The sequence below is a fragment of the Neolamprologus multifasciatus genome, chromosome 8 (genome assembly GCF_963576455.1).
Source record: "Neolamprologus multifasciatus chromosome 8, fNeoMul1.2, whole genome shotgun sequence".
Lineage (NCBI taxonomy): Eukaryota > Metazoa > Chordata > Actinopteri > Cichliformes > Cichlidae > Neolamprologus > Neolamprologus multifasciatus.
In genome coordinates this window covers 9,642,742-9,667,957 of record NC_140446.1, presented here as the reverse complement: position 1 = coordinate 9,667,957, position 25,216 = coordinate 9,642,742, and the positions used below count along the sequence as shown (strand labels likewise).

General features: G+C 40.4%; 2 protein-coding genes across 2 annotated transcripts in view; both read left to right on the top strand.

The window, feature by feature from the left end:
• Window positions 1-10,167, top strand: part of prkcea (protein kinase C, epsilon a) — a 57,980-nt gene extending 47,813 nt beyond the window's left edge. The window contains exons 9-15 of the mRNA XM_085171267.1: window positions 11-207; window positions 2,953-3,126; window positions 3,218-3,372; window positions 3,594-3,732; window positions 5,293-5,481; window positions 6,580-6,726; window positions 8,280-10,167. Of these exons, the coding sequence (XP_085027393.1) occupies window positions 11-207; window positions 2,953-3,126; window positions 3,218-3,372; window positions 3,594-3,732; window positions 5,293-5,481; window positions 6,580-6,726; window positions 8,280-8,429 (1,151 nt within the window). The 3' untranslated portion in view covers window positions 8,430-10,167. The remainder of the gene's footprint in view (window positions 1-10; window positions 208-2,952; window positions 3,127-3,217; window positions 3,373-3,593; window positions 3,733-5,292; window positions 5,482-6,579; window positions 6,727-8,279) is intronic.
• Window positions 10,168-10,285: 118 nt separating this feature from the next.
• Window positions 10,286-19,601, top strand: epas1a (endothelial PAS domain protein 1a). The gene is made up of 9 exons (XM_085171271.1): window positions 10,286-10,627; window positions 11,481-11,647; window positions 14,460-14,707; window positions 14,794-14,878; window positions 15,748-15,848; window positions 15,957-16,120; window positions 16,857-16,963; window positions 17,041-17,209; window positions 18,728-19,601. The coding sequence occupies exons 1-9, from the start codon at window positions 10,602-10,604 to the stop codon at window positions 18,789-18,791; spliced, it is 1,131 nt and encodes a 376-aa protein (XP_085027397.1). The 5' UTR covers window positions 10,286-10,601; the 3' UTR covers window positions 18,792-19,601.
• Window positions 19,602-25,216: the final 5,615 nt, after the last annotated feature.

The following is a 25,216-nucleotide window of genomic DNA, read 5'->3' as shown; positions in this document are numbered from 1 at the left end:
ACACCCACAGACTTGGCAGAGCTGGATCGCCTGCAGGACGCGCTGTCGCTCGACCAGCAGGGACCCCAGCACTCTTCCTCCTCTTCCTCCTCCACCACCTCCTCTTCCTCGTCCTCCTCGGCAGCCAGGCAGAACGGAGAGAGCCAGAGGAGGAGCCTGAAGGATTTCAACTTCATCAAGGTTCTCGGCAAAGGCAGCTTTGGCAAGGTGGGAGAGCTCGGAGGAGGCGTGCGAGGGGGATGTTTATTTGTTTGTTCCTCATTATGTTTATAATTAAACTGTTTGTTTTTTTAAAATCAACAACCAGTTCACGGGGTTCCCATTATTCATAACAGCTGAATTATCAGGGGACGTGAATAATATCAGGGGAGCAGAATAGACTGAAGCTCATGTGCATTGCATTAGATTCAGGCACGTGCTTTTATTTATAATTTAAGTGTAATGTTTTGTGTGCAGTTTAGATTTTTCTGCTTATTGTTTTCTTTTTATGGGGTGCAGGATTAATTGGTACCATGTTGTCCAGCAGCAGGTCACTGTAAAACCTTTGTATAGTTACTGCAGGTTACCTGCCCAACACCAGATGGTAGGTTAGAGAATAGCTGGTAAATATATTGGGGCTCTGAGCAGATAAAGAGCCACTTGTTTCAATCATCAGCTGCTAGAGACCAAAAACAGATAATATAATATTGTTACATTCATAATTTTTATCACTGTAAACCCCCTACACCACGAGCTAAAACATTATGACCACTCACTGGAGTGATTCATGTTGATGATCTTACACCTATTGCAGTCTGTGATTGAACAGGATGAATCTGAGCAAAATTGACAAAGCCAGACGACCCAGTCTGAGTAACGAGCCAAGCCAGTTTCCCATTGTCTGGCGCAGTGGGAGGACTCTTACATTTCATTGGACCACCTTTAACTTTGTTGCATTGTTGCATCGTTTTGAAAAGCTTGTGCAATGTCACTTCATTTATTTTCATTCAGGTATGCATCAGTTGTTCAGCCCAGAGCTCCCTCTCTTGGAGAGATGAGAGTCGGGACCCCTGCATGAAGTCTGCTCCAACATGTAGATTTTCCGGACTCTTTCACAGTTTCAGCCTAACGATTCCTGTCGTTGCAATCTTGGAACGCGGCTGCGCCATCGAGGAGAAAAAAAATCAGTTGATGAAAAATGATTCAGTCTAATCAGGTAGTCAGCTGACCCGATGTTTTCAGGTGCATAACATTGCTCAACCTGACCGGCTGACGCAAACCCAGATCATAACACTGCTCCCACAGGCTTCATCGCTTCATCCACCTCTCCTCTTACTCAGATATACTGATCGCTCTGGAAAACAGATTAAACATCCAGATTCCTCTGACCATGTCACCTTTTTCCACTTTTTACAATCTCTTTGCTTCCAAGCAAACCAAAGCCTTTTTTCTGATTTGCTTTATTGATAAGCGGTTTTGTTAGGCGTGCACAGCCGTTTGGCACCGATCCATTAAGCTCTCCTCACCTTTTGAAATGCTCTTATTTCCCTTTCGTTTTAGCGCTCGACTTCAGCAAATGTTAAAGGGGTGTCCGATCGCAGTTATTCAAGATTACTTCCTGATTACATTTCTTCCTCAAAGATGATGTTTCACCACTATCCTTCCGGGTTGTCAGTAATGCCTTTGGCACTTCTTAACCTAATTTTAGAGGTTTCAGCAGTCTTCTTTATTGTGCTCTTTGCTTGATGCAGTAACTTGACCCTTCTGAAACGAAGAAGCATCTTTTCCAGGACCAGAGGAGATGTCTTCCGATATGGTGGTTTGGAGAAAGAAGAAGTTACTCACTGTTGCAGACCTGAAACCTATTAATCACTGCAGTAATTATCCAGTAGAAGGCTTTTACCTATTTGCTTAGTAAATCCACATGGTGACCTTTTTGTTTTTTTGGTGAGGCAGTGTATTAAAAACAAGGGAGAAAATCACAAGATAATCAAAACAGAGAAACATTAAAAAATTATGAAAGACTCTTTAAAACAGAGACAATGAGAAAAGGTGTGAAAAAGAAGCAAAGAGGTATAAAAAAATAAAACACTTGTGAATAATAGAAGCAGAAGGCTAATTAAGGATTAAGGAAATGGGCATCTGCTCTTCATCTACCTAGGCTACTAACTGTGGTTGAACCTAGTGTGAAAAGCACGTGCGGGACGTAACTTGGAACCAAAACGTGCGAGTTGTGCCAGCGCACCAGGACGCCTAATCCTCACCTTAAGTAACAAGCGTTTGAAGCGTCCTGTAGTAGGCATTACTGCATTACTTGTGTGCGTCCTGTAGTCTTGCAGGCTGCAGATGGATAAAGTTGGTCCAAGCATGGACAAACAAGGCCTGCCCGAAGCTTACAGGAATTACAGGATCTTTGTTTTGGTGCCAGAAAACTCCAGGGCACCTTTAGAAGTCCATGCCTCACTGGATCAGAGCACTTGAAGGACAGCATATCAAGAAGTGATGGGTTTGAGTTTTGGCTTGTCGGTGTAAACAAAATCAGCCTGGATTTTACACGTCACTCTCAACGTTGAGTTGGCAGATAGTCTGATTAAGTTTACTTCGAGAGCTCATTTCAATACAGCAACCAAAGTGCTTGTAAAGTGCTCACAAAACAAACACTGCCTATATAAGACAGTGTATATAATAAACAATATATAATGTAAGTCATAGCTTATACGTGGAAGCAGATGCCTCCTGATCTGTGTTTGCATTCATTCTGAATTATGATTCAGCTGACGTATCATAAATCCCATGTGGTACAAATGCTTCACTTCATCACCGTGCAAATATGGGTTGTACTGAGTTGTAATGGAAGATGACTACAATTCGAAACACCCACAGATAACGAATGACCCCGTAAAAAGGTGTTAACGCTGAGATTGTGGAATAAACAAATTTTTGCCATTTTCATACTGCGCATCTCTTATCCAGGTGATGCTGGCGGAGCTGAAGGGGACAGAAGACGTTTACGCCGTTAAAGTTCTGAAGAAGGACGTCATCCTGCAGGACGACGACGTGGACTGCACCATGACCGAGAAGCGCATCCTGGCCCTCGCCCGTCGACACCCCTACCTCACCCAGCTGTACTGCTGTTTCCAGACACGGGTAGGCTGACGTGTGAAGCAAAACGTACAGATTCAACAGCTGACTGCATTTCTCCTGTCTAATACCACTCCGTCCCTCCCTCTGTCTGCAGGACCGTTTGTTCTTTGTAATGGAATATGTGAATGGAGGAGATCTGATGTTCCAGATTCAACGATCCAGGAAGTTCGATGAGCCTCGCTCTCGGTTCTATGCTGCCGAAGTCACCTCAGCCCTTATGTTTCTGCACCGTAACGGAGTCATCTATAGGTAAACACCCTGCTGTCCTCGTTTGATTCTTCCATCAAGGTCACTCTTAACTGTCAAAGAGAAAATATATATTTATATTTTGTCTTTTTATTTTGGTATGAAAAGCCATAGAAAACATCAGTGCTTATTATCTGTTTACATTGCATGCACCTCCCCCAGTGAACCAAACTTTCCCAGAGTGTAGATGGTGCTAATAGCGTATCTGTGTCTTTCTGTCACAGGGATCTGAAGCTGGATAACATCCTCTTGGATGCTGAGGGTCACTGTAAGCTGGCAGACTTTGGTATGTGCAAAGAGGGCATCATTAACGGAGTCACTACCACCACCTTCTGTGGCACCCCGGACTACATTGCCCCTGAGGTGAGATTAACTCAAGGGCCTGAACTTCTTTATGTTGATAGGGTATAATGGTCGATATTTTTACCCTTGTATTGTTAAGTAGCTATTAGCTATTAACAACATTATATTTCACCTGGATATTTGAACATCTGTCCTGATAACATTAATCTGAGCTAAGTTAAAATCACAAATTCAGACTATATGTATATATATATATATATATATATATATATGTATATGTATATATATATATATATATGTATATATATATATATATATATATATATATGTATATATATATATATATATATATATATATGTATATGTATATATATATATATATATATATATATATATATATATATATATATATATATATGTATATGTATATATATATATATATATATATATATATATATATATGAGAAGTATTGTACTGATGTATAAAAGATGGAAGTCCCATGAGCTGAGTGTTTTTCATTTTTGCTGTCTTGCTGTTTTAAAACCTTGTGACGAGTGACGGACAGACTGTAGCCGAGGACCCCACTAACCACTTGTCTGGTCCTAATAATGACTATCATTTACAAATGGCTTCATTTTTTAACCCTGTGTGAACTGGAATTTGAAGTTGAGCCCATATGTTCATTAGAAAGTGTTTCCTGAATTCAAAAATAAGGGAGGCGAAAGTTGTTTTCCACAGATTTCTATGCAGCCATAAGCATTTTTTGCAGCCTGCTGCACTGCCCCCTGCTGGTCATTAAAAAAAATACAGGTTTAGGTTACAGCAGAGTTTTGGGCCACATTTTAGACCCAGAAGTTGTGCGTATTTTATGCTGTCTATCCAACTTAAGCTCCCTTTTAGTCAGGACTAACAATCATATTAACAACAATCAACATCCGGCTCTGTTGCTCAGTGCGAAAGGGAACAATTTTCATTCATTTCAGGGTCATATGACTTCGCTGTCATCGCAAGCATTTATTGGCTCCACCACCGTGCGTGCTGTGGGGTCATTAACCTCTTGGGGACTCTCAGTCCCCTTGGTTACAAATATAATGTTTATTCTTTGTTAAGGAATCAATCAAACACTTTTTGGATAAATTGCCTAAAAATGTCACCGGCCGAAGTGCCATGTGTTCATAACACATCTGAGTGCAATCGCTTATCATGGGTATTACACAAGTTTGTGTTTGTGCACATCAGCTGAAGGTGGACACTGAAGTTGAAGAAAACTTGTGTGCAGCAGTTAAAGCATTTCAAGGGACTTTTATTTGCATAATTTTTTAAGTAGATATGCTTTTAAGAAGTCAAAAAGCATATCAAAGATAAATTATTATTCAATGCAGAAACTTTTTATCTCTCTTAAACATGTATGGAAAGTAGTTCAGTTTCCCTTTCACTCTTGCTGCTGATGACATTAGTTAGGTCTATCCATTATTTTGGCTTTTCTACACCACTTAAAGTGGAATAAAGTACATCCTATTGAAGCTCTTCACCTCAATGGATCTATTTGCAGTATGTCACGCAAGCAGAAATGTATTTCCTCGTAATCATCTCGAGCTGTGTCATTTGGTTGAATTCAGATCCTGCAGGAGCTGGAGTATGGAGCCTCTGTGGACTGGTGGGCCCTGGGGGTGCTGATGTATGAGATGATGGCCGGACAGCCTCCGTTCGAAGCCGATAATGAAGACGACTTGTTTGAGTCGATTCTCCACGACGATGTCCTCTACCCCGTGTGGCTCAGCAAAGAGGCTGTTTCTATTCTCAGAGCGGTACGTGTCGTCTCTCCCAACAGTATCTGACATTTTTGTAGGACTGGTAAGCTCTTGGGAAGCTCTCATCACCAATTCCTTTTGATTCTACAAGGAAAGCTTAGTTTATTTTAACTGTATTTAGTAGATTTTGATCAAAATCAATTCAAATCAGTTCAGTTTTATTCACATAGTGCCAAATCACAACAGTCTCCTGAAGGTGCTTTATACTGTCAGGTAAAGGCCCTACAGTAATACAGAAAAACTCCAACAATCAGATAACCCCACTATGAGCTAGCACTTGGCAACAGTGGAAAGGAAAAACTCTCCATCAGAACCAGGCTCAGGGGGCGGCAGCCACCTCTTATGAGTGGTTGGGAGTGAATGCACTAATAAAGTACTTGTGTGTTTTAACATGGACAACCAACATTTATTAAACGTGCTATGAAGAGAAATGTAGAACAGCTATATGAGCACTGTAACGAGTGTAACGATGCAGATAAGTTGAAGTTAAGTTAAACAAAAAAACAACTTCAATGTCTAAAAAGCCCAGCCCAGACTTGGTCAGGCTTTAACTCAACAGCATCTCAATGAACAAAAACTGTTCCTGCAAGAAAAGAATTCAGTCTTGTGATCACCGTTTTAACTTTCATTCAGATTTCTGTCCTCAGAGCGTCACACGAGCAAATCAAACTCAAAGTGCACTTGATGCAAAGGTGTCATGCTGCACTTTCCTGGGACACTGAGGAGAATAAAAAAAAAGGTTAAATGCAGTCATAAAACTGCAGTGAATCACAAAGTGCTCTTATAATGCCGAACAGACAGCAGAACAAAAGCAACGCGGTAAATAACACAGGCACTCTGCTGACCTGTTTGATCACTCTGCCAGTGACTCTGTGGATGCTAAAAACAAAGAGCCGTTAATGCCTCGACTCTATTATTAGCACCAAAATGCTTTTTACCCCCCCTTATCTCCTCAATCCCTAATCCTTTGTCTTTACTTGTGCAAACAAAGATGTGAAGTGTATTTTTTTATGGATTAAACCACAGCTAATAGTTTTCAAGGGCCTGCTTTTCTGGAAGAATAAGTCCAAAAATACAAATGTTTTATTTGTGCAGTTCATGACAAAGAACCCGGCCAAGCGTCTGGGCTGCGTCGTGACCCAGGGTGGCGAGGAGGCCATCAAGACCCACGCCTTCTTCAGAGAGATCGACTGGGTACTGTTGGAGCAGAGAAAAGTCAAACCACCCTTTAAACCCCGGATTGTAAGAGACACACACTCTGCACAAACTCACACAGGCCACAGTTTTACATGCAGCTATTTCACACATAAACCTTCAGTAATGCATCGTGTATTTGATGCTAAACATTTTTCAAGGCTCAGTAGTTTTGTGAACTTGTGGATAGGTATCCTAATTATTATTCTTTAGTTTTAAATTTACTTGGAATGCAGAAAGACTATATACATGACATATACTGAGGAGGAACTACACCAGCAAACTAGCAAAATACTCAAAAAATACTTGTTTCTCAAAATACTAATTTATCATTCAGCTAAAATCTCAACTGTAGCAGAACGAAACACAAGCTGCAATGTTCAGGTAATATTCGCTAACATTACCTGGCAATGTCTAAACTAAAGAGAGCAGCACACAGCCAAAAAAAAGCTTCTTTTTCTTAGTCCACCAGGTGGTGCTGTTGAGTTTTGGGCTTCATTTGGAAGTTGGTAAAACAAAGATGGAGGCCTGAGAAAAGCGCTGTATGTGTTTAAATCAGAGATGTTGCCTTTTTTTAACAAGAAAGGGACAAAGGAGACGGATTTGTAAGGATTGTCATATGAAAGTAAAATATTCTATGAATACTGTAAACATGAGGGCATATTTCATGCACTGCCATCCTCTCTGGTAATTCCTGCCTCTACTGCCTAGTTGGGGGACCTGTTCTTGATTAACTTTGAGGTTTATTTTATCACCCCATTTACAGTTAGTTGTTAAAAAGCTAATGTTAGCAAAGTATTTGAAACATTAGGGTAAGTGGGACCAGTCAAATAAGGTTTTAAAGCCCTGCGGTGGCTGTTATATTTTCACCACCATCTCTGCTGGTGTCAAGTTGCATCGTAGACTTTCATCTGGGATTGTTTTTTAACACTGTACGTCTCTTGTTGTCTCAAATATAAAATTCAACATCAACACCTTTATTACTATGCTGTCAAAAGTCTTCAGGTTAGCTTTCAGGATTTTTAAAGCCTAGAAAGCCTGAAGTTAAAGTAGGCATAAGCACGGAGATTGAAAACGTATCTCAATTCGTTATGTTGAGTAATTCTTACAGTACCATTCAAAGGTTTGGACACAGTCACCCATTCAGTTGTTTGCTGGCAGAATCGAAAAAGGGAAGTTCACATACTACGAGGTCAACTGAGAGTCATGACCTGCTTCCCCCTCCAGAATGGGCAGGTTTTAAGCGCACTCTGTCTCTGTCAATCATTCAAAAACAAGTAAATATGTGTTTAAAAAAAGTCTTTCGGTGTACTGAATTACTTTAATTTTAATATGTGTTTATTTACTTTGTTTGTGAAAGAAAGACTGTGCCATTTAGTCTCTAAAAGTTGCTTAAAAGGCTTGAAATCCCAATTTTGCTAATGCTAGATTTAAAAGGTTTGTGGCGTGTTAATTAAAGACCCCCCAAGAGAGCACCTTTAAAGGAACAGTAAGCCACAGTGGTCAGAAGGTGTCGCTGTCATGTAATTTTGAACGTTCTCTGACATCCTTCCCTCCCTCTGTGCCTTTGTGTGTGTGTTTTCGTGTGCATGCATCTGCAGAAGACCAAACGAGATGTGAATAACTTCGACCAGGATTTCACCAAGGAGGACCCCGTGTTGACGCCCACGGACGAGGCCATTATCCGACAGATCAACCAGGAGGAGTTCAAGGACTTCTCCTACTGCGCCCCCGAGGAGACGCATACCTAACACATACACAAATACACACAGATCCAGCCGCACTAAACTCGGTATGCACGCACTCACACATGCTGACACTCCATAGATCCATAAAATCCCTTTACAAATCACACACGCACACAAACACACACACACGGTCAGTCCTTTACTTTGAAGCTATTGGCTGTTGTTACTTTTGAGATATAATTTACTTGCATTGTGTTGTTGTTGTTGCCTGGGTTCATTATGAATATGAATATGAATTTAAATATGAATATGCACACGCTCTCACAAACAAACGCACGCACACATCGACGCGCTCACGTGCGTACAAACACTACAATCCCAAGTTTTACGTGCCCTCGCGCACTCCTACAGTACAAGGTCACTGCACACGCTCAGACAAAACCAAACACACATACACACACACCTACACTGCTTCTCTCCCCGGCACCTGTACACATGTGGACTGTGGGTGCTGGGCGCAGAGGCTTGTATATAGCCTGTGTTGAGTGGCTGTATCGTGCTGGTGTTGTCTGCTATTAAAGGAGCGTCGTGGCGCATGGACAAGCACCCTACCTGTGTTATTACTGTCCTTATTGTGGACCAGTTAGGGCCAAATCCCCTTTTGTGCAATACCCTGACTATCTATATATTTTATGGTTTGTTTGTTCATGTGCGCGCGCGCGTGTGTGTGTGTATGTGTTTTTTTTTCTTCCTCAAAATGTGTTTTCTAAATTGTTTTTGTCGGATTATGGTATGACTGAAGTATTCACTCATTCTCTGTCCTTTGTGTACAAAGTGAATGTCGAGCTTACGAGTTACAGGCTATCGAACTAATTATGTCGAGCAGAGTGTTAGAGGCGGCCTGTGTAGCAGTGAAAAGCCCCATTTCCAGCTGTTTCATCCGTCTGTTAGGTTCGGAGATTTGGTCTGCCCTTTTTGTGTGAATGTGGGCCTTTTTATTAATATTATTGTTATTGTTATTATTATTATTGTGAATGTATATTTTCATGCGTGCGAATGTGTGAATTTCTTTTTCCCCCTTTTCTGTCACGTGCGACTTTTTTTGTTTTTTAGCATTTCCATAGCAACCGTCAGTGTTTTCCCTTTCCTTGCACTCTATTTCAAAGCACCAATTCCCCTTTTCCACATCCAGCAGCTCTTTCAGCCAAAACCACACGCTTTATTTTTTCTGACTTTTGCTCTTTATGTTTTCAAGAATGGCTTTTTCTTTCTTATTGCTCTCTCTCTCTCTCGCTCTTTCTCTCTTTTTTATTCTAAATCTAATTATTATTATTATTATTATTGTAAAGTGTATCTGGAGAAATCCTTTGTGCATAATACTATAACTATACTATTATAGGTCTGTTACAGCCGGGTTGATAAGACGTGTTGAGAGCCAGCAGCTGAATTACCTCTCACTTCACACACACACACACACACACAAACACAAACACACACACATACACATACACAATAAGCACCAATACAGACTAGCTCCTTTTCCACCTCCCCCTTCTTCTCACTTTCTATTGTGCAAACACACACACACTAAACACAGAAGGACTGTTGCGTACTGTACAGTGATCTGAAGATGAGCTGGTTGCTCTCTGTGCAGTAGAGTTGATGTGTAGTGAAGCTTTGTGCACCCAGGGGTAGGGCTGTTCCTGGTCACACTATCTTACTCTGTGCCAAAATGTAGTGCAACAGCCGGGCTAGTCCTGTCTGGTCTGATTCCAATAAAACACTGAGCTGTCTACATCAATCCCAGACTACATTGTGTCGTTTTCTTATTGCTCTTTTCCCCTTCTTTGCTTTAATCGATTCTAACCTGCTGCTGTTCAGAGGCAAATCTGTGGGATGCTCAAAAGTTTATGTAAGAGAAGAAGAAGAGGGGAGGGAGGGTGCAGTGGAGGGAGGAGGAAAGAAGAGGGGAAGGAGATGCTTCTCGTCAAGGCTGACCTATCATCACTTGGAGCCCTCTAGGTAATTTGCATGCCAAGGGGAGATGAGACTGTTTGGAATCCATTCAAGTCATCTGTGCAGCACCGTGGGTCTAATTGCCTGTCTGATGAACTAGTCTACCTGTGATGGTGCAAATTGCAGTGCAGAGATTCGCTGTTGTGCCGTGAACTCCTGCTGCCATCGCGCCTGCTTTCATGAGCCGTCATTCACCATGCGAGACATCTGCGAGGCACGATGACAGCTGACAAGGAGAAGAGAAGGTAAAGCAGCGTGTTGCTTTGTTCATAGGGGCGTTCATTTGGCAGCAATAAATCTTAATAGATCAAGTTTAAGTGAGTTGGCAGCTAACTGAGGTAAAGAAGTGAGGTCAAAGAGAGTGCTGTGGCCACTCTGGATGCCTCAGATGTTAACCACGGTGCACTGTTGACCTTTCACATCTCTTCATCAGTTGTGGGGGAACTATTAAAAAACAAAGACACTAAAAACTGCAAAAGATAGAATTCAAATACTTCAAGGTAAAGCTCTGGAATCAAGTCTTTCAGTAGAAATGAGGCAATATTAGCAGTAAAAAACACTCTGAAGGTGAAGTAGGAATAAGCATGGAGATTGAAGAAGTGTCACATATTGAGAAATTCTCTAAACTCACACAGATTATGTCAAAAGTTCACAGTGTGATGAAGCTGAAACATGACTGTTTTTACAGTTCCTGTAAAGCTGAGAACAATTTCCCTTTATTTCTTTATTTATTTTTCCTTACATCAGTTTTAGGTTCTGTTGAACACAGAATCCAAGTCTGCAGAGTCACAGCATTAGCAGGCAAAATGCGGAAAATGAACAATATTATCTTCCGATATCAAAGAGAGTACATTTTAAATAGTCTTTGAGAAAATGCACTTCATCCAGTATCATCTCACTTTTACTTTAGTGACTAAATGAGTGAGTTTTCTCTAGTTTATATGTATCTATGTTGTGTGCAGCATAGAGCATACTTGCAGTAAAATGGTGTTTATAAACATATCTAACTTAATTTTAGGTAGTAAAATCTAATGTAAGTTTGATTGAGGGAAATTTAGTTCAGCCTTCTTTGCATTTCCTGACTTCTGCTTTCTGAAGAGCGATCAGCCGTGAGGCTGCTCGAAGGAGACGGCGAGTGGAGTCTGACGTGTTTGGGGATTTGTCTCGCCTCCTGCCGCTGCAGCCCTCCGTCAGAGCTCACCTGGACAAGCCCTCCGTCATTCGCCTGACCCTCAGCTACATACGCATGCACACACTGCTCAAAGGTAACAGCGCACATGTGAAGACATTTAACACTGTCTCTGGCCTCTGTGTGTGAGATACACTCAGAGCAAACTGAATCACAAGGAGAAAAACACCACTTGAAGTCAGTAAATATACGCATTTACATATTTATGGCACCATTTATGTTCTGGGCACTGATATTAGTTTGCAGGTTTTAGAGAAAATATAGTGAAATATAGAGAAAACCTTCAAAGGTGGTAAATGCTTTGTTTCTTTGATGAGATTTCCTTTATTTCTCCTGAAATCTGGGAAATTCATACAAAAAAACCCCCAAAATAGCTCACAAAGTGTAGAGAACAAACACAAAAATAGCTAAAATTGAAGTGTTAACAGTGCTGTTCAAAAATAATGTGTTTCATAATACAAACAGATGTCCAATAAGGTGATATCCATAAATAAATACATGCAATTGGGCTGTTTAAACTATTTAATTCTTGCTGAGGTGTGTCTGGCCTATTTATTTATCAATCCATTATCCTGCCAAGAATTCCAGGAGTCTTTGTGTTTGCTCTGCGCCTGTCTCACAACAGTCAATCCATCCGCTTTAAATTCAGCTTGTGTTTGGGTTAAGTTTGACCTGTTTTGACATTTGATAGCAGCAGAAATGCTTTAAATGTTTCTAAAGTGACCTAAAACACACAGAAAATGACTAACAGGACTAACAGGTGCTAAAAATATTTTACAAATGGATTTTACATCAATTTTAGGGAATCCTGCAACTGTGCATGCCGTGTCTATGTGTATTTTATATGGGACAGTAGTGACAGTTCAAGGTGGACCTCAACACAATTGTTATATGATGTTTCTCTACTCAGTTTTAGCATTTAAAGTGTTTTCTTCCTCCAAGCCTCATTTACACATTCATACACAAGCCTTTTATCAAAACCCAGCTGCCGTTAATCACACATTCACACACTCATATTCATACTCTGATGGAAGTATTGGGGGGAGCTCATAACTCTACCACCTGACCCAAAGAAATCTGCTAACAGAGTAAGAGTAAAACAGCATAAGAGTGATCATATATGGAGCACATAAGGAAGAGCAGTCATACAGGGGTCACAGGATCTATTGACACAAACACAAGATCTGAAAATTTTCGGCATGGCGGTGGAGTGGTTAGTTTAGTTACCTCACAGTTCCAGGTTTAAATTTTCTGTGTGGAGTGTGCGTGTGCTCTCTGGGCCTTCAGGGGTTTCCTTCAGTTTCCTTTTGGCCCGTCTCCTCCCATGGTTCAAAGACATCCATGTTAGGTTAACTGGTGATTCGAAACTGGTTGTGGATGTGAGGCAGAATAAAGTGCTTGAAGTAGATGGAATAAAGCGGTCTATTAATGCGTGGTTAAAGTGTGAGTTGTAGCTAAAAGTGCTTTGTGCGGTCAGAAGAACTAAAAAAGCACAACACAAATGCAAGGACATCACGTGAGCACCCACAACGGAGCAAAATAATCTAAAAATAAACAAGTTAGAATTAAAGTCTGAACTCAGTCTGATTCGAGTTAAAACTAACTGAGATTATGAAGCTAGTGTGGAAAACACACATGCAAGATTTCCTACTGATGCTTTTAATGTGCAGACTAATCCTTTTTTTAAGCATTTTGTGTGTTTCAACTGACAATTAATCTCTAATTAACACTGATAATTATAAATGGCAGTTTTAATGATATAAGAGTGAGGAAATGGTTAACAGCTGTAATGGTTATATAATAAACCACAACAGTTCACGTTCAGTAAAATACATTTAAATAATTATGGCTGTCCTAGGACATGAGGTTTGGTAATCACAGTGTTTTTTTCTCTTTTTCTCTTACATCTAATAAATAGATTAATCATCTATTTATTACCATCACAGAGACTATTTGTACAGAGTTGTAGTTCTGAGTCAAATCTTGGCTCCACACTTGGACATGAAATATGAGCAGTATGAAAGGGTTATGTAAGGCCATGTGCAAATTCATGTTTTCATCCTTTCATCCCAGAATATTGGGTTAATTCAACTTGATTTAATATTTTAATATTATTATTATTATGTGGTTTTCAGTGCCCCACTTCCAGTGGCTCAGTGTCCACAAACCACTACCATAACTTAACCCCAACACCAAGTCTTAGCACGCCAGATATTTAAATATGTGTGAAAAACCAAAATGATTTAGTCACTCTGAAAATCTAAAACTCAAGCTGGTTCTCACAGAGCAGAGAAACAAACCCTTTTTTTGTTTTTGCTTTTGTTTTTGTCAAATTCTTTTTTCTTTTGTTTCCTGTGTGAGTTAATTTCACTCAGTCGTGCCGTTTAGATCATCAGTTCTCAAGAAAGCTGAAAACCACAATCTGTCAGTTCTGCACAGCCGTGTTGTGAGCAGACACCTTGGCCATCTCTTTAAAATTAGACACCTATAAAAACTGATGCTTTGCCGCACGTGCTGCATTTAGAAAACATCTGTCAATTGTATATACAAAAAATTAACAAGGGTTGCACTATTCATAAAAAGGAACTGGACTAATAAATACAAATTAGGTTTGCAGGCTGATGTAGACTTTTCTGCTTACTTAAAAGGTTTTCAGATTAATACACTGTTAAAATGTGGAGATGCAGAAAAAAAAGTGAAGAAAAAAAATTCAACGGGCTTGTGGGTTTTAGATTCAGATTGGTTTTAGAAAGAGGAAGTCTAAGATAACACAAGTACTAACAGCTGAAGCAAACACACAAAATGAAAAAGGAAACGCATCTTTTGTTATCCTCTGAAAATGTAGACTAGAAAGCTTTGTCATATAAAAACCACTCTGTTTGTCTTAGAAAATGATGGGATAAATGGCGGGAGTAGGCACATGATAACATATCAGCAAGCGGTGGAACGTGGAGATGAACAGAGCGGCTGTGACGGAGCACGGGACGAAGAGGAGAAAGACACAGAGGAATTCGAAGCCTCACAGGAGACAAACATGTACCTGGGGATCTTGGAGGGATTTGTCATGGTCTTGTCCACTGAGGGAGACATGATCTTTCTGTCTGACAATGTCAGCAAGTACATGGGCCTGACTCAGGTAAATAAACCCACATATATTCTTACTATTCTTTTAAATAACCAGTAGGATTCAGGACTGAAATACTCTTCTATGTTTTCTCAAAGACTGAGTTGATGGGACACAACATTTTTGAATATACTCATCCCTGTGATCATGAAGAAATCAGAAGTAATCTGCGTCTAACAGCAGGTAGGTATTTGAACATCAAGGATATACGTTGTTCATATATGTTGGACACCATCTCAAAGCAAATATCTAATCAGCCAATCACACGGCAGCAACTCTGTGCATTTAGGCATGTAGATGTTGTCAAGGCGACCCATGGAAGTTCAAACTGAGCGTTAAAACAGCAACTCAAATAACCACTCGTAGCATCCAAGATACGCAGAAGAGCATCTCTAAATCATGTTAGTTTGAAGCAACTGGTTTACAGCAGAAGACCACACTGGGTGCCACTTCTGCCAGCTAAGAACAAAAAACTGAGGCTAAAGGTTCACACGGACTCACCAAAATGTGACAAAGGAAGATTATAAAAACATCACCTGCTCTGATGAGTGTCAGTTTCTGCTGCAACATTCAGATGGTATGGTCAGGATTTTGTGTAAACAACATTAAAGGATGAATCTATCCTGCCTTGAATCAACATTTCAGGCTGGTGGTGGACGTATAATAGTGCGGGGGATCTTTTCTTGTCACACTTTTGGCCCTTTATGACCCACTGAACCGAATGACGCACTTTAAACACCAGAGCCTATCTGACTATTTCCATTGAGCATGTACTGATGCTCAATGGAGGTTCTTGTCTCAAAGCTCAAATCATCTCAAGCTGGTTTCCTGAACATGAAAATGAGTTCACTGTACTCAAATAGTCTCGACAGTCACCACATCTCTTCAACGGAATGGGAGATTCCCATCATCGATGCGTAGCTGATAAACCTGCAACTAAAGAAGTTCTGAAGCCATAAAGGTGGTTTAGCATGTTGTACCTAACAAAGTGTCCAGTGAGTATATAATCATACAGCTTTGTCCATGTGGCTAAATTAATTACTTATTTTTAGAGGAAGTTTGGTACAGTGAGAAGAGGGACTTTGTCATGAGGATAAAAAGTGCTCTGACTCACAGAGGAAGAACCGCCAACCTCAAGTCGGCTACTTGGAAGGTTCGTGAGAAACAGTATCGCTTAAAAGTATCTTTTTAAAAAATGGCCCCCTGGTCTACATCATGATGATTTTTATCACACCTCCCATTTCCAACTCTGTGAGTTCAGGTTCTGCACTGTCAGGGCCGAGCAAAGGCGTGCGTGGACCCATCTGCAGTTTCCTGTCTGCTCCTGACCTGTCGGCCTCTGCCTCTCTCACACACCCTGCTCAGCAGATACACCTTCACCAGCCAGCACAGCATGGACATGAGGTTTACCTATTGTGACCAGAGGTGTGTACGTGCATTCAACCAAAGGTGGAATTTGTTGTTTATTAAAAGGATTGTCTTTTTGTAATTACTCTTCAACTAGTAGCTTCGATTAATTAATGCTTGTGAATAAGCGGAAATAAGTAACAACAGGAAAAAAAAAACCAACAAAAAAACCCCACGCGGAAGCATTTTTAACCAGCATATATATTACTTTAATACATTTAAAATGAATGCAGGATGTTAAGTTGAAAAACAGGAACATGTCTGGTAATCTTATTACGCAGTGCTGGATATTATGAAATTATATTTTTTCAAAAAGGGACAATTTTCGAAGCCAATTCGGAGCCAATTTCGTTTAAAAACTGTGCTGCATTAAGTGTTCTATCTGAATCAAGAAGCAAATCCTCAGCCAAGAAAGCTCAACCAAAAAATCGGCTACAGTATACAGTTCAAACATTAAAGTAGAAATCATTAAAACAAGTTTTAATGTTATATAAATAACTCTGTGGTTATAATGCAAACCCTTGCCAGCTGAGAATGAGTGCACAGCATAATGTGTGACTGTATGAAAGCAGTGAATTGTAAACTTGCTTTTGGTGTTGGCTTTTGCACTTTTGTCATTGGAATTAAAGAAGAATGACTGTGCAATTGTTTGTAAAGGCAACAGTAACTGGTTTATTAACATGATTTTAATCCTCAGTGTTGCTGACTTGTAAAATAAAATCATTTTGCCTCGTGTGTGTTTCTGTGTGTGCAGAGTGACTTCTCTTTTGGGCTACAGACCTGAGGAGCTGCTGGGCCGCTCCATCTATGATCTCTGTCACGCACTGGACACAAGCTGTTTGAACAAAAATCATCTAAACCGTAAGCACTGACACGCACACACAGACGTGCACGCGCACACACTACACTCCTATAAATACTTAACTCCGTATTTCCAGTGTGTCTGAAGAACCAGTCAGTCAGCGGTCAGTACAGGATGCTGGTGAAAGGTGGAGGTTACGTCTGGGTGGAGAGTCACAGTGCTGTCATCCCCAGCGTCCGACCCTCCAGGTCCAGACCTGGCATCCCCCAGCCGCTCTGCATCCTCAGCGTTACCTACGTCCTCAGGTGTGTGCATTATTTTTGAAACCGCTTTGATTTAGCATGGTCATCACACTAAACATGTTATTGGCTTTATTTCTAACCAGATTGGTAGCTCCATTGTCACCTCCTGACCCAGGACCAGGCCCTATCTCTTAACCCAAATCAATTTTAAGTATCATCTCTGGTGGTTTACCCAGACTACAGTGATGTATTAACTTCCAACATGTGACTCTGACAATAAATGATCATTTCAGTGATTAATGGTCAACCAACTTCAACCAATCCACAAAAATGCCTACCATAGGTCTTTATAACATCCAGGATGTTTGCACAAGCTGGAGCACTGATGTCCCAAATGGAAACGTGTTAATGGAAAGGGATTAAAAAAGGTGTCTGCAGGTAGATTTGGACGCCATAATGAGATTTGTAACATCTATTATTTGTGAAGGGGAGAATATGAATCGAATAACTTAAAGCAACATATTATTATCTTTGAGGCTGTAACTAAGGATGATAAGTTATTGAAAATTAATTTGTTGATTATGTCTTAATAGAGAAATGTAGTATGATGACCTGTAGGGTTCCTCAATAGTCGGGGCCTGGACCTCCTGTTTTCTTTATACATGTTACCCCTGAGGCATGTCATCCACAGCAATGGTGTGAGTTTTCCTTTTTATGCAGATGACACACAGCTGCGCGTCTATTTTAACCTCAGTGACATTCTCTTAAAATCAAATCACTGAGTGACTGCATCCAATATATTAAATGCTGGATGATACAGAACTTCTTGGGACAAAATATGGATAATTAAAACTGAAGTAATTGTTACTGGCCCCAGTGAATCTGACACACTCACATGGACGCACCTGAACTCCTTGTCTGTAAAGTTGGGCCAGTACTGTAAAAACTTTGGCATCAGTTTTAACAACCAGGTTAAACTGAATAACTTTTCAGTTCAGTTTTTTAGTCTCGTTAAAGTAGCTTAGGAAACTTATCAGCTCAGTTTTATCCAAAGGAAATCTAGAGAAAATTGCACATTTGTGGGTTAGATAAGTAAAACTCATTATACGCAAACTATTGCTGATTCGAACTGAAACTTCTTACTAAAATCAAAAAAGCAACACATCACTCCCGTTTCGGCTTCACTTCACTGGTTAACTGTTAATTTTAGAACTGATGTTGTTGTTGAATTTTAAGGCCAGCTGGCATCTGACATATTTGCCTGGGTTAAAGCTGCTGGGCAACCCATAATCATCGGTTGAGAGTCAATAGTGATCTGCCTTTTTCTGTTAGGAGATCCATTCTTTGAGACAATCTTTCTATGAGATAAGTTGTTTTTTTTTCTCCATCTTGTCTCCCAAATCACTTGGGAACTTTCTTTTAAAGAAATTCAAAGAAATATAAAATATCTCCTTTGCAAAAACTCAGATAAAAGTGAAAACTCTGAAGGTAGAATGTTTTTTTGTGTCGTTGCTGTTTTAATACAACTCAGAGTGCTGTTATTTACAGATGTTTAATATTGTGTGCATGTGTGTGTCACAGTGGTGTGGAGCAGCCATCTCTGCAGCTCTCCCTGGACCAGACTATCCACAGATATTTGAATTGAAATCGAGATCTGAAGAGATGTCTGCGAAACCCTCAGTCCTTCTGGGAACCCTCATTGATTATTTCAATTAATCAAATTTCATTAAATTTTTTGACTTTTAAAATCAGAGTGGCTGTCTCTGTGTCTTGATACAGATTATTGTGTGGATTATTTGATGAAGTTAAATCTGTTAATTACATCCACAAACTTGTAAAAGGATGTTTTGTTAGTTCAGGTAGATATGTTGTTGTATTTGGAGTTTTCCCCTTCACAGTTTCTGTCTTACACTTTTGCAGAATTACTGCAGTATGACAGCTTCTCATTCTCTAAAACAAAAAACTGAAAGCTTAGGTGTAGACTGTGGTTGATAGTCAGTTGACGGGGTGTTCTGAGAGTTCAAATATGTTGATGAAAGCAGGCAGTTTGACTTTTTCTTGACCTCCCTGGACCTGACCTTACTTCCTTTGGGGTTTCCTTCTGAGCCACCTGACACGTGGGGTGACATCTGACTGCCAGCCATAATGCAGCGCGCACACAGACACACAGACATGCACATACACACACATACAGGCTATATAGAGAGAGATACGCATTGTGCTGATGAGGAGATGTGAGTAGACGCAAGTCAAAGCCACAGCTTCCTGAATAGAAACACACGATAGGAAAGTTCTCATGGGAACCCTGTCAACTTTTAACCTCTTGGCCTCTAAATGCACGCAACACACACACACACACACGCACGCACACACACGCACACACACACACACACACACACACACACACACACACACACACACACACACACACACACACACACACACACACACACACCAGGCTGTTTCAAGTTTCAGTTCAGTTAGTTTTACTACTATTGAATCAAAGTGAATCAAAACATTCACTGTAAATGAAAACAGTCCGAAAAATTTAAAAAAACACATGATGAATATAGTTTTGTTAATAAGAAAATTATGAAAACCCAAAATTATTTCTCTGTGTCCGCTGTTCACAAACATATGTTGTTATACCAACATAGCACCTGCTGAATGAGCATGCTCTTCAGCTCCTTTGCATCTCTGCTGTAACTGTGACCCAGGAAGCACTGATGTGGTTATTCACAAGTCATACGATGTCTAGACTTCTCTGCTAAAACATAACTGTGCTGAAAGTCGTTTTAGCCACTATAGTTATATATAAAACTAGTGTTTCACTGACTCTATTTCAGCGTATGTTGAACCCTTTTGAAGTTATAATGCTTTGTTACGCATCAAACCATTGTTTCTCAACATTTTTTAGCGATGTACCCTGAGCTTAAAATACTTTTCCCACCAAGTGCAACCTCAAACCAAAAACAGAAAAGAAAAAAATGTGAGAGATGAAAAAGAACCCCCATAACTGCGTATAACATTGGATTAACAAGAAGATGATATCATAGGTGTACAATCGGAGTCTCTCTGCTAAGTTGTGCTTAAATTGAATGACAAACATGGGCTGTTTTTTCACTGAGGATCTTAGTCATCTGTAAACAAATGTCAGTTAGCTTCCACCTTTTGTGAGGCTTAACGGCCGTTGACTTTGTCATAACATTGGAAACAGAACTTTCCAGACTTATTTTTCATTAAACTTACAATTTAATTTCATAACTTGGGGGGACTTGAAAGCAAAAACGAAAGTTAGTCTCTGACATAATCGAGACTATCTCAAAAATGATGCTCTTATTTGGGGAAAACTCAGCAAAGGACATTGGCTGTCTCAGTGTTGGAAGAAGATGCAGTCTCCCAGCATCTATGATGCTAAAAGAATCAAGTGCCTCCAGTGCTGATAGCCTAAAGGGAAAAAGGTGGCACATACACGAAAATGGTTCTGATTAATCACGTTTGTTGACATGACCAGAATAAATTTAGATTTTACAACTTTTTCCTGTAGTTTTGTTCAAATTCTGCCCATTTAGCTTTGGGTAATTAGCACTGGAAAATACTGGCTCCAACTGATAACTCTGGTCATTTGATTTTTTTTTAATGGAAGGTTTCTTTGCAAAGGTAGTTCTTGTTAAATCTGGGAAAGTAAAAACAAGGAAATGTAAAAGTCAAACGCTGTCTGCAAGTTGGAATTTGCTAATTCATTCAGTATGTGGAGTAAAAGCTCTTGTTACAAAACAAACAAACAAAATAACAGCTTGTCATTGTTTTTAGAGCTTTGTCACTAAGTGGTATGACAGAATAACAGAAACACAATAAACAGAAACACAATATCGCAGCAGATGTGAAGGTAAAATTATTAATCAAGCAAATATTTATTTTTTAAACTAATCTTATCTCATTGTCCCACTATCCAAACATATGAAACCAAACTTATGTTTTAATGTTATTTGTACATTTTCTTTCACTTTTTCTTGGCTCAGGAAGCTCATTGCAGTTTCAAAGTAGAAGGCCTGCGTGGATTTGCATTCTCATCCTCACACTGATGCAGTGACACCAGAATGTGGGAACAATGTTTGCACCATCTAGTGTTGAATGCTAGTCACTGAAGCAAACCCAGTCGCAGTATTAGTTGAAACCTTCATCAGTCTTTTTAGTTTTGGCCACAGCTTAATGTTCTGCAGGGATCAAAACCATCTCATGTGACTTGTGATTATGGAAATCATCCAACAATAATTTTAATAGTTTTTATTTACGTGCTCATAAAAAGCACAATAAAAAAAACATTCATATTACTTTTAATGTGTATTTACCTTTTTACTATCCGAAACTTATGGATAGATCTAATGAAAGAGTCACCAGAGGTAGAGCTTTTCTGGATTCTTGAAGAGAATCTGAGAGGATTATTTATTTATTTATTTTTGCCTGTCCCGTTTGGTTCTTTTGCCATCAGATTTGTTGTCTAAAGGCAAAGAAAGATGCACAATGGATTTACTTTACCAAATGGACCATCCCAGCCTTGCCGTAATGCTCTATTTGATTCACCCTTTATTGTTTATTTTATTTTATTTTCACTTGCTAAATGCGGGACAGACTTGACTGGAGAAAAGAAAGGGGAGAAAGAAAGAGGGAAAGAAAAACAGCAGGGAAGATGGACGGGGATTATGGGCAAAAAACAAAAACCAACAAAATAAGCAGACAAAAAATACATATATCAATCACCTGGATCACCTGTTGAGAAAGAAAAAAGAGAAAACAAGCAGAAGAAAAAAAAAGAGCAACATAATAAACAACATCACGATGATCTATGGGAATATAACAGTAAATACTAAATATTAAACATTATTGTGCAGCACGTAAGATCGACAGCGCACAGTGTGCTTTGAGGTAGCAGCCAAAAAGGGTGTAGTTTGTGAGCACCCGTGTGTACACCTGTGAGCATGAGCGCGCTTGTATTTAAAAGGTTCCTTCATGCAATGATCTGCTAGAGGGTGTGGGGAGCCACAGCCCCGTCCTCCAGGGCATGAAGCAGGTATGGAGAAGATCAAAACTCCAGACATCCGGAGGCCCTCAGAACACAAGAGACCAAGGAAGACCAACAGAGGGGCAGCCGCGCCACTATCCCAGAAAGAGCTGAGGAGAGCCCCAGATGAGGGGTCACTCAGCAGCCGCGGAGCAGAAGCCAGGGGGGGTTGCAGTGACGTGCTCGTGAGCTCCGCTGGCAGCCAGCTGTGCCAGAGTGACCGAGCCCCAGGCCGAGAGGCCGAGGGCACCCCACCCCCGAAGTGGCCCGAGCGAGCACCAGGCTCCGGGCCCCAACAAGCAGCCACCAGGTGTGAGCCGGTGTGTACCTGGACGCCCATCCCCGGACACAAAGAACCACCAACGCACCGATGTCTGAGGGCATCTGCCACTGGCAGGGGGAGTGGGGGGGAGATAGGCCTCCATACCTTGGAGGGCCTGAGATGTCCCCAGAGAGGTGACGTCTGATACCCAACCTGACATATAGACACAGACATACAGGCACACACAGATACAAACACAGAGGTTAATTGTAAATCTTACTATTATTGTTGTTATTATTAATTAGGTTTTGGCCATCCACCTTTTTTAAAAGCATGTATACAGAAACCAATGAAAAGTGGAATAGGCCAACTTAAAAACAAATTAAAGGGAATTAAAGATCAGTAACATTAATAACCAATATAAGTCCATATTTATAAATATTGATTCTTTAATGAAGGATATCATAACATACACAGCAACCACAACATCATGACATAACACCATAATCAAAGAAAACATGGGGAAATATTATTTTGTAATCTTTTTCAACATGCTATAGTTCAGCAGATTTATTAGGTGTACTGTAACCATATTGGTTTTCAAGGTGACCCAGATGACCGTTGCTGCCTTGCACATTGCTTCAGAGCCCCGTTTACTGCGGTTTCACCAAGTGTGCAGCCACACAGAGTGGAGATAAGAGGTGGTGGAGGCAGAGTCCAGTTTCGTCAGATCCCATTTTACATTCTAGTTTCACAACGTTCTCACGCAGGAAGGCAGGAAGACCAGGTTTAAACTCATATGTGTTTCCTGGGAGAGCAACACACGAGTCCTCTGGGTCTAGCCCTGTTTACGTCAAGCCCCCATTACCTTTTCCTACCCTCTTCTCCTCCCCCGACACACCCCTATGGTTGGGTGGGTGTTGTCAGGCCCTCAGCCAATGACATTACAGCAAATACCCTTTGAACAAGCCACGATAAACCAATCTGTGTCAGTGAAGGGAGGAAAACAGGCAGAGGGAAGGATCTTAAAGATAAACTGGAAAGCATTGCTATAGTGATGAGAAAGAACTTTGCACTAATATCCTAATAAAATGAAGACCTACAGTTTCATGTAACTGTTAGTAATTATTTTATTGTGGAATTATAAAAACATATCTAGATGGAAAAGTGCGTGAAAACAGATATGAATGAAAGTGACCTCTGGTGGTCTGTTCAAAGTTCTCAGACTGATTTCGGTTTTACGTGTCAGCCAAAGAACAGGATTGACTGCCAAAGAAATAACCATGACTTCCTTACATTTTGCATTTATATGTTTTGCTTAGTCGGTTAGAAAATGAAGAAACTTGTATCTTAAATCTCACAACACAGTCTTATGCAGTGATGACAACTGTGTGCTTAATGGAAGAAACTGTCTGCAAGTTGGAATTTGCAACTTAACTCAGTATGTGGAGTAAAAGCTCTTGTTACAAAACAAACAAACAAAATAACAGCTTGTCAAGATTGGTTACTGTGTTACATGACAGTTGTGCATGGACAGGAAAGTTGGGAGAGAAGAACTATGTATATGTCACACTGTGGTTAAATGGTGAGTAGGTTTGCAATCTGTCTAATCAACAGATATTGCCTGAGAAATTATATGTCTGATTTTTCAGGCTTATGATGCGGCAACATGTATTACTTCAGTTATCATCTGTTTGTGTAAGATCTAAGATGTGTTTCTTATTGTTCTTGTTGGTCACAGTCATGTGACCTGTCACAGGTGATTTAAGATGTGTTTTACTGTCTGAAGAAGAGCAGGTATGCTCAAAATGTTACAAGATACTAGAGGCAATAAATAAGGTAATTTGAGACGTGTCCGTATGCAGTGTTGGGGAGTAACGGAATACATGTACCGCCGTTACGTATTTAAAATACAAAATATGAGTAACTGTATTCCGTTACAGTTACCGTTTAAAAAGGTGGTATTTAGAATACAGTTACTTTGTTGAAATAAATGGATTACACGGCGGTACTTCCCTGTTTCATATTGCGGCGGGTCAGGACTGTTTGGGTTTTGTTTGACAGCTACGTTCTGTTGTTCCAGGCGGCAGCGTTACGGTTGCCGTGGTTACAGGGTGACGCTCTCTCTCTCTCTGCGTGTTTCCTGGGTGAGAGAGCGCCTGTTGTTGTTGTGCTAAGCTAATAGGCAGAATGCTACAGGTATAGCTCTAAAGAATGTAGCATCATAGGCAGTGTAGTCCGTGCTGCAGGGAGAATGGACTGCCATACCCGTTATGTGTCTGTGAGCGAGGGAGGGAGAAAAAGGAAAAGTACGAGCTGTCATCGAGCAAAAACGGGAGCTGGAAGCATGTAAATATAATAATAACCACTGCAGCCAAGAAGAGAGCCTGACGAGCCCAGTTGTAAGTAAGCTATTAAGACTCGACTGTACACCGTGTTCGTGTTTTCCTCCAAAAACAATAAGTTCCGTTGGAGCAGCCTTTCAACGCCTCTCTCTGTCTCTCGCTAGCAAAGTTGACCCAGACAACAAAGTAAAGCTAGTTTTCAGCTACGAGCCCGACACAGAACCCACCGTATTAGTCAGAGGTCCCTTTACTACGGTTCGGAGCCGAGGACCTTCAGTAACAGTAATAAATCACAGCAATAGTACATTCATGTAGTTGTAAACAGCATGATAATATATTAAGTAATCCAAAGTATTCAGAATACGTTACTCTCATTGAGTAACGTAACGGAATACGTTAAA